Genomic DNA, 9,401 nt, shown 5'->3' with positions numbered 1-9,401 from the left:
ACAAATCTACTATTGAATTACATTATTTTAGTTTATTTTCTCTACTTGCAAAATTTCAAGTTACAAAGTCTAAACTGCAGTGATACCTACCATTCAACAACTTGAAATAGCTTCATTGCTTAAAATATTGTAAACATGAAACTTCAAAATGCCCAGTACGGTTCATCTAAAAAGGTTCAAAATGTAATCTGATTCAACTGAGGAATCTAAAATGATCAAAGCCGGAACTTAAACCTTATTGAGGAACTGTCTAATCATGGAATAAATTTTTAAAATTTTCCGTACAGAGTAGCACATACACATTATATGTAATGTAATGTAAGTACGATTCTGAATCAACAGTAATATGCACTTTCATTATTATGTTCCAGAGAAGTATAGTTGTTTTTCAAGATGTAGAATGCAAAGGTCCTCTCTGCAGTGACATTCTCACGCTGAGGAGCTGCTACTTTGTATTCTTTTGTCCAAAACTTCTTCACTCCGTGGTCCTGTATGAATAGCTTATAAATATTTTTGCCAATGCAATAACCAATGATCCAAACAGTAGACAACTTTTTTTACAACAAATTTCATAATTTTTGAAGTGGTTGATTGTGAATGATGGACACAATTGACACTTGCTTTCTTTGTATCATTCATTACAGACTACTTCAACAATTATGAAATTTGTTATGAATTTTTTTTTAATTCGTAGCATATGATAGGAAAGTGCATATAATATAACATATTAATCTACACTCAGAATATAGGGTGCCTTCTCCCAAAAAAAAAAAAAAAAGAAAAAAAGAAAAGAAAAAGAAGAGAATGTAGGGTACCTCGGGAAAGCTTTGTCAATAGTATTCTAACTAGTTCAATATGCATAATAGAATCATCAATAAATTGAACTACATATATCATATAAAAAGTCAGATTGAGCTATAGTTTTCTTATTTCTATGTAACTATAAATTGATTCATTGCTAGCTTCCTCACCTATTCTTCATTTTATTTCACTTCCATTTTCAATAGCTTTCTGCCTCCATTACTGAAATCAGGCTTCCAACATGAGCCACCAATTGAAATCCACTGTTAATCCTTTTAATTTGATGATAAGTGTACCTCTTGCGTACTATATCATAACAAACCAATTTACCCCAAACAGTCTGAAACAAAATCCTGCCATTTCTCAGAAGGCATAAAGACGAAATTGGACCCCTAATGTTGGGACTGGTTGATACAATGGCGTATTCTTTTACCCATTTTCTCTTCCCACCATAATCTTTCATCGCCCATATATGCGCACAGTCTATGTGGACATTATTAACAATGCAAAGACAACTTCCTAGCACCATCAATTCAGAATAACATTCAAAATCAAGACTACAATCTGGACTTGGAACTCTATAGATTTATTCATCTAACAGGTCAAGTGAAACTATGGGATGCAATCCAGCCTTTTGAGGCCATTGAGTTTTGGCTACCCAATGAAGAGCTCCATTAACCGAAACTTTTGTTGATCTATGCATGTAGTAAGGACGAGTTTTCTTGATCCTCCATTTGTTAGTGCCTAGAGTACACACCCCAATATGTTGATCATTATCAATGTTTACTATTCTGACCACCTTGTACTCATTGGTTATTGAATGAAATCCAAACCCGTAAACCGAGTAATGATGCTTGGGAAGCAGACAATCGAGCAATATATTGAATTCTCCTGTCAAAGGATTAAATGAAGATTTGTTCGTGGCGAGAATGATGGTTGGAAGGATTGAGCAATCTGTGAGGAAGGGAACGTGACAAGAAAGTGGAAGGAGATGGAACAACATTGCTAGTGTATAACGGAAAACCATTTCATGAGATAACATCATTGACAGGAACATTGATCTTGGATTTGAAGGGGATGTTTTTTATGTTCTCGGATAGTTTTAGTTCATCTCCGGCATCATGGATATGAACGAGTTCGAAATAGTATAGTTTGGTTGAGAGAAAGATGAGAGAGGGGTTAGTGTGAGAATCATGACGGGCTGAGTGCAAGGGAAGGAGAGAAGGGTGTTGCACCAAACAGCGCCAGGCACTGCTGACACGTCTGCAATGGAAGAGAGAGCCTAGGGGTAGTCTTGAGAAGATGTCTAGAGAGATTTCTTGTGGGAGATACTCCATGATGATGGTTTTAACTTATAACTAACCATAATATTTTCACAACAAATTCAAATCTTATCCTAATCAATCGCCCTTATTAGTCTAATCCTAGTCAACCATCAATCAGCATCTTGGAGCCCTCTAAGAAAGTAACCACAAAATATTCTTGCAACATCAATTCATTCTTTTTATAATTGATTTCAAAATTTTAAAAATTTAATAACATAGAGATGTATTATAAAAGGAGATGAAATATTGGGTTTCATTACCTCAATTGTAAAATAAACTGACATACTATCTTATCTAACTTAAAAAAAATGGAGATGAAATCTTAGCATAGGCTATAAATGAAATATATATTCTTCATTTATTTTGTTTTCTTTTAGTTTCTATGGTTTGATACACGAGTGTTTGTGCTTGTGATTGGAGTGGGGACCGATAAACCTACTGCCTTGATTTCATCATATAAGCCGACAAAGAAGGAATAAAAAATACAGGAGCAATTTCCAAATGGGTACTCATTAGAAACATTAGGGTATATTCTCCCCACTTAAACTTTAAACAAGCTTGTGCCAACAACTACAAGTCTAGAACCTTATTTAATTAAACACTGAGCTTTGGTTTTCAATTCCTTCATTGGTGGTGTTGCTTTCAAAATACTAGTCTAAAGTTATGTGCTGCACTTTCTAATTGGCAGATAAGATGAAGACTTCAATTGCATTAAATAACCATCTCAAGATAGGGATAGGTTAGGGAACCTGTAAAGTAGCTTCACCAAATTTTAGCAGGCAAAAACTGGGTGTGAAAAGAAGCCAAGAACTACAAAAAAGTTAGATACTCGAAAACAGGGTAATGGGTGTGGGAATAAAACCAAAAACTTTTTTAATGGTTTTTTACTGAAGCTGAAAGAAAGAATGTGCTGATATTTAGCTAGGTTTATTTTAAATAGCCTGATTCTGAAGCTTGCAGTACTGGCAAAGGCCAAAAGAGAGTGACAAAAATGATTGAAATTGGTCTTTGAGTCTGGTAATTATAATAGACTGGAATGACTAAAAATCCTCTGTTGCTAGTATTCCTTTTTTTGCTCCACCAACTATACTATGTGACTATGTCATGTGTGATTTTTTTGTTCTTTTTAAAATTTGATTAATTTATAAGGTAAAAAAGGGACGTGTGACAAACTGTGATTAGTGGAGCATAAAGTACAACACTAACAGTGGGACAAAGGATTTTTATACAATTAGAAGAGTCCGAACCTATGCTTAAAGTGTTCATAACAATGATACAAAAGCCATTCATCTTGTTTCCACAGCACTTGATATGAATTATTTATTTTTTTTTTTTTTAACTGCTTCTTCATATTAACAACGCTTTTCATTTTAAGGCATAAATGAGATCATTCACAGAGAATGAAGATCAAAATTTTATCACCACTTCTAGTCTAATGCTTTTTCTTTGGGTTAGGGGGTGGAGGGAGATTTTATGTTCAGTCTTCAAAAAAGCAAGGAGAACATTTCAATTTCCAGTAATATAACAGATTTCACTGCATTTTATTGGAAAGCTCACATCTATGACTAAGTTTTACAATCAAAGAGTATATAATGTTGCATTCAGATGTTCAAAATTACATAACTTGGAGGCATTGGTAATGGAAATGCAAACTATGCAATTGAACAGAAAAACATGTGCTTGATTTCAGTAAGAAGCAAACTCACAGGGAAAGAAGCATCCATCCACTTTTCCATTTTGGCGCATCACCCATGAGTGAAGGCATCAATCCAGTTGAGGCTACCCACATGAACAATTGTTCGATACCACTTTGGCATTCCTGGAAAAACAAGGCCTTTAGCTTTTGTACTTTTTGGATCATAGGAAACAAGAGCCCTGCTTCTGTACTCCAGCAAGAACTCCCCATCCTTGGTAAGGCCGACAACTCGAACAAATCTTCCTTTTGAAGCAAACCTTGAAATCTTGTAGGAGATTTCCATTTCCCTTTGGAATCCCTTAGGCACATAGTTTCCCAAGTTGAATTTCTTGATCCAAGATTCCTTCACACCATACTTTTCCATTACCCATATGTCCAATTTCCCATAATGGCAATAAACTGCAGCAGATAGACAACCCCCTAGAACCACCAAGTGATAATTACACCTGCTTAAACCATTGCCATCAGGACTTGGAACCTCTCGGAATTCCTCGTCTGCTAAGTCGAATGAGATGATACTGCGTATTCTAGTGTATCTTCCTGGCCAAGTCACCCAATGAAGTCTTCCATCAACACACACTTGTTGTGATGGCCAATTAACAAGATGGTGATGTACCTTTTCCAGACTTCTCCAGGCTGAGCTTCCCAGAGTGAATACCTGGACCGCTGAACCTTTATTTGAATTCTTAATATACACTATCTTAACCACTTTGTATTCCTTAGTTGTGGGATGAAACCCAAATCCATATACCGCCTCTTGGTTCAAATTATGCATGGACTTAGGCAGCTCTTTGCAATTCCTGGTGAAAGGGTTATATATGTATAGTGCATCATTAAATAATGAATCAGATAAGCATAGTAAACCATCACATGTGCCTACCACATCAAATTCAGGCATTGCAGAACAAAAAGGGACTTGAAATTTTTTCACCTTTTCATTGGAAGAAGGGAACTCTACAAAGTAAAGCTGGTTTTTGATAGGATAATCACAGTGAAAGATGAGACATGTTGGGTTGCTCTCAGCCATGCGTGAGCTATGCATATTGACTAGATCAGGATCTTGTCCTAACAAGCGCCAAGATCGGCATACACACCTGAATTGCACCAAAGATGATATGGGAAGCCCTGAAAGAATGTTGAGGATGATATCCCGAGGCAGAGTTTCCATTCTGTTTGTTGATTCTTCTTCTGCCTTGATCCTCTTTGTTTTGTTACCTTGTGTCTCAAAATCTGACTCCATGATGACCATGTGATGGCTTACCAGAGATGAAAGATCATAAAAGAGTAAAGTTGCTCAAGGCAAAAGGCCTGCAAAATTGAACCTGCAGATTAGAATTTTTAGAGACTTTGATAAGATCAAACCAATATACAAAGAGACGGATACCACAAGGAAAATATGTTGTGTGAGAGAGCCAAAGTTGAATAAAATTTTCTTTTAGAAAAGTTAATGTTCCCTTTCATTACAAAGAAAATGAAACAAAGTTCCATGTCAATGAAATGATGGCCCTGTTAACGGTGACCCACCAGTGTAAAAAAGTCGTCAAACAACAACAAAAAATACTCTCTTTTAACGCTAATTTGTTAATTAAAATGTAATATAATACAAACCAAACATATATGTATCAGTAGGGGTGTGTGTGTATATATATATATATATATTTTTTTTTTTTTTTCTCGCTTCCTTTAAAGAAAAAAAAAAAAGGAATAAAAAGAGAGAAAAGAATGCGGCTTTCTTTTGTATATATCTGCACAAGCGTTTCTTCAATCTGGTGGAAGGATCATGCTGTTGAAAATTTGGTAGTAGAGAGTAGAAAGAGCCCATTTTTATTTGTATATATTCCAAAAGACGCGTGGGAACAGGAAAGTCAATACAGACAATACATGCAGTGAACATAGACAATAAACATGAGCAAAAGGCAAAGCAATGAAGAGCATATATCTTGCAAGGTAGGGTAGCCAACTAAAATCACAAATGAGCCCTGGAAGACCATTATGGCAAAACCTCCCACAGCTTGATGTTATCAATAAAAGCTATCTAGAAGAGCCCAATAATTTGGGTTATTGATCAATGACATGTTAAATATTAAAGTCAGATTATGTATGCTGGATGAAACTCCAAAGGATTTAGAGCTAGTTCAACACCTGTTTCTATGTGTCATTTTTTAAGCATAATTTTGAATCAAAGAAATGGAATGCAACTTGAGAGTAGAGAATAGAGAGGTCATTAGTGCATATATACAAGACAAATTTTCTCCTTCAACAATCTTAGAAATAGCTCTTTATTAGGTTTTCCAAGGAAAAAAAATAAAATAGAACTGTTATTTGCTACTTGCTGTTCATAAGATCTGATTTGGCTATGAAATTCCTTGGAATTTGTTTATCTGGAATAGGATTTCACAAACGTTTCCCTGATGAAGGAAGGAAGTTCATACACGTTGGATACTAAAAATAACAAGAGAAATAAAAGTATTAACCTGCATAAATGAGAAAATCTGGTTGGATGTTTCGCATACGTGGCCCCATTGTCGGTTAGTGCTAAAAGATGAGAAAATAAAATTTTAACTTAATTTCAAAAGAGCAATTTTATTTAAAAAGGAGTGGATTTATGGGGGCAAAAAAGAAAAAAAAAATCCTTGGTTAAAAACTCCGCTCGCAAATGAACCCTTATTGGCACCTATTTTTCTTCTTATTATTTTTGATTGAAATATTATACACTACTATGTTGCATGTTGCAAGCTTCTCCTGAACCTTAAGTACCTAGTGCATGGAAGGCATCATTTTGCCTACAAGGTTGGGTGATAACCTATACATGGACTTGGGCAATGCCAAATAGGAAAATTGGCCAATTAGAGTACGACAGGTAGTGGACCTAGTTTTTTATAATAATTGTCATGTACTCCTTCATTTTCCCAAGTAATCCTATGCTAACGAATATAGAATTCATGTTAGAAAAATGTACCCGTACACGACATTAATCTTCCCTAGTTTTTTGAACAAAAGTAATACTTATAACTAGCATGAAGCATCCCATTACCTCGAAAGTCAAAAGTGGCCCCATATACTTTTTATATAGAGGCATCTTTGATTTTTTTTTTTTTTTTAATCTCTACCTTCAAATTGCTCAAGACTAATGGTTATCCACGTCAACAGTTAAACACATTGCAGTTTTTGCTGGAAGCAATAACCTCTACCACTCTTTTTGACTAGAATATTAAAAAAAAATTCCCTAAAAAAAGGAATATTAAAAAACTAAAATCAAAGTTCTGCTACAATCACAAAGACAATGATTGAATGCAATAAACTTTATGTTAATCTTTAATTTGAACCAATCTAATCCTCACAAAATGGTAGGGCATAAATAACTAGTTTAGTTAACTCATAAAACACAAAAGAATATAAAAACCAGAAAATTTACATATATGGGGTGGCATCTAGAAAGCAAACCTGCTTGAATAAAGTGAAATCATGTCCACAACACCAACTAAAGATTATTAACCTGAAATTTTACTCCATTAGAAATTTTCTTTTCTTTTCTTTTTTTTTTTGCCCGGGGGAGGGGGGCGGGGGGGGGGGGGGGGGCAGACTTGTATAATTATTTGTATCCTACTACTTTGAGTAATGGGTAGAGTATGCTTTACACGTACTCGTTGCTTTTTGGTCAGGACTTTATGTGGACACATTTGCGTATTTGGGTGCTCCTGGCCTAGTTGTGTTCTGATTGTCGCTTATTCTGTTCTTTAGCATTGAATGGTTAAGAAACATAACATTATAAAATAAAGATTCTGGAATTCTTTTTTTTTTTTTTTTTTTAAATGATTCTGGAATTCTTAAGAGTTTGATACTTTGATTGAGTATTTGGATGTCGTTAGTTTAATTCTTATTATGCCCTGATTGCTAAAAAAAAAATTTTAAAAAAAAATTCTTATTAAGCCTTTTTTTTTTTTTTTTGCATTAAATCTAGCATAAATAGAACCTCATAAAACACACACACATACGTGTACATGCTTTTGACCACTCATGTCAAGGTAGAAAAGTCACTCTAATGGCTCCTCCTTATCCTTTTACTTAAAAAAAGAAAAGAGAAAAAGTATATCTCTTCAGTCTACTTTCATATTCCTAATCCATGCTTTAGACTTATCCACACACACACAAAAAATCTATCATACTTAAGAATTTCAATATATATATATATATATATATATATATTTGTGGTCAATTCTCAAAAAAGAAAAAAAAATACACACAAAAATATATCATGCTTTAAGGTCCGTTTAGTATGAAATTTTTAGTAACGTTGTTTAAGTATTGTGGAAATACATGTGGGTAAAAAAGAAAATTGTTGTTTAAACAATTACAATACTAAACAGGCACTTGAAATTTCAACATTCTTTTTTGTTCCACGTCTCATTGTGCAGTTGGGTAAGTCCATGGATTAGGCTCATTGAAACTCACACACACCTTAGGCTCTATTGCTTTCTGGGACTTCCAAAAATTGCAATTACAATCCTTGTGAGAACTTGAACCTGGGATGTGATGAAGTCTCAGCAGTCACCTACCAGTTGTACCACACCCGCTGGTGGTACGTGTAGTAGATATTGTTATTGGTATACCACAAAAATGAATATTTTATCTCGGCTAAAATTTAAATTACTCAACTTTTATTTCAACTGTCAAATTAGCTTTTAAGATTTAGTTTTTATCAATTTAGTTTCTCATTTTGCAAAAACAAGTCAATTTGGTTCTTTTGTCCGTTTAATATTATTTTTTTAATTAAAAATTTTAACATTTTCATTTGTCACTTTATAGTAAAAAAATGACCATTTTCTTTTTCCCCATACTGTGATACCGACCATACCACTTCCACCTTTCATTCTTTCACTGTATCCCATGTCCAAAGCATGGCAATATAATCCCCATCCCCACCTCATATAAAATTTGCAGTGAAAAAAAAATAAAAACATAAAAAATTCTGTAATCACCCACCAATCCATCCCGCCGTTAATCCAATGAAGCAAAGCAATTTCATTTATAATAATAATAATAAAAAAATATATATATAACCGAAACCTGAAAACTTCCACAATTTTCTACGTCATCATTATTTTTAAAACATTAGTATTATAAAACAAAAATTCGATTTTAATAACTATTTCTCCCTGATACTCCTTCTCCTTCCTTATAAAAACCTGATCAACTCTTTCTCCTCTCATCTTCCTCTGTATCACAAGTGTAGCACAATCCAAAACCAAACCAAAACAGTAAACATGAGTACAAACTCAAACCAAAAGTTTCTCCAAAAAAAAAAAAAAAAAACCCAAAATAATCCCATCTCCCTCTTTGTCATCTTCCTCCTTATTCCATAAATTTCTTCTAACACAGTACAGGATCAATGTTTTAAATACTGTTCTGTTCTAGTCGGAATTTTTTGTTCCGGTATAAGTAACCCCACTATTCTATTTAGTTCCAAAATTCGGCCTATGCTGGAGTTCCTACTTAAATTTCATCATTTTGAACAAAATATGAATTTTTGAGCTAAATGAAGAATGTGTTTTCACTGAGTAGCTTTTTTCGGATTTGAT

The 9,401-nt window shown here is 34.1% G+C and overlaps 1 protein-coding gene across 6 annotated transcripts; it reads right to left on the bottom strand.

The window, feature by feature from the left end:
* Nucleotides 1–251: 251 nt before the first annotated feature.
* Nucleotides 252–5,622, bottom strand: LOC115956104 (F-box protein At3g07870). 6 transcript variants are annotated; one of them, XM_031074577.1, is made up of 4 exons: nucleotides 5,207–5,338; nucleotides 4,754–5,130; nucleotides 3,833–4,622; nucleotides 252–488 (listed from the first exon to the last, which is right to left on the bottom strand). In XM_031074577.1, the coding sequence occupies exons 2-3, from the start codon at nucleotides 4,759–4,761 to the stop codon at nucleotides 3,872–3,874; spliced, it is 759 nt and encodes a 252-aa protein (XP_030930437.1). In that variant the 5' UTR covers nucleotides 4,762–5,130; nucleotides 5,207–5,338; the 3' UTR covers nucleotides 252–488; nucleotides 3,833–3,871. The 6 variants fall into 6 exon arrangements, with proteins under 6 accessions (XP_030930437.1, XP_030930433.1, XP_030930435.1 ...); XM_031074573.1 differs by lacking the exon at nucleotides 5,207–5,338 and adding an exon at nucleotides 5,549–5,622 and having other exon boundaries at nucleotides 3,833–5,130; XM_031074575.1 differs by lacking the exon at nucleotides 5,207–5,338 and adding an exon at nucleotides 5,556–5,574 and having other exon boundaries at nucleotides 3,833–5,130.
* Nucleotides 5,623–9,401: the final 3,779 nt, after the last annotated feature.

This window comes from Quercus lobata, chromosome 8 (genome assembly GCF_001633185.2).
Source record: "Quercus lobata isolate SW786 chromosome 8, ValleyOak3.0 Primary Assembly, whole genome shotgun sequence".
Classification (NCBI taxonomy): domain Eukaryota; kingdom Viridiplantae; phylum Streptophyta; class Magnoliopsida; order Fagales; family Fagaceae; genus Quercus; species Quercus lobata.
This window is presented reverse-complemented; position numbering and strand designations above follow the sequence as displayed.

What these genes read in the sequence shown, in the direction of transcription:
- LOC115956104 (XM_031074573.1), bottom strand. Translation starts at nt 5,071, where the DNA reads ATGGTCATCATGGAGTCAGATTTTGAGACACAAGGTAACAAAACAAAG.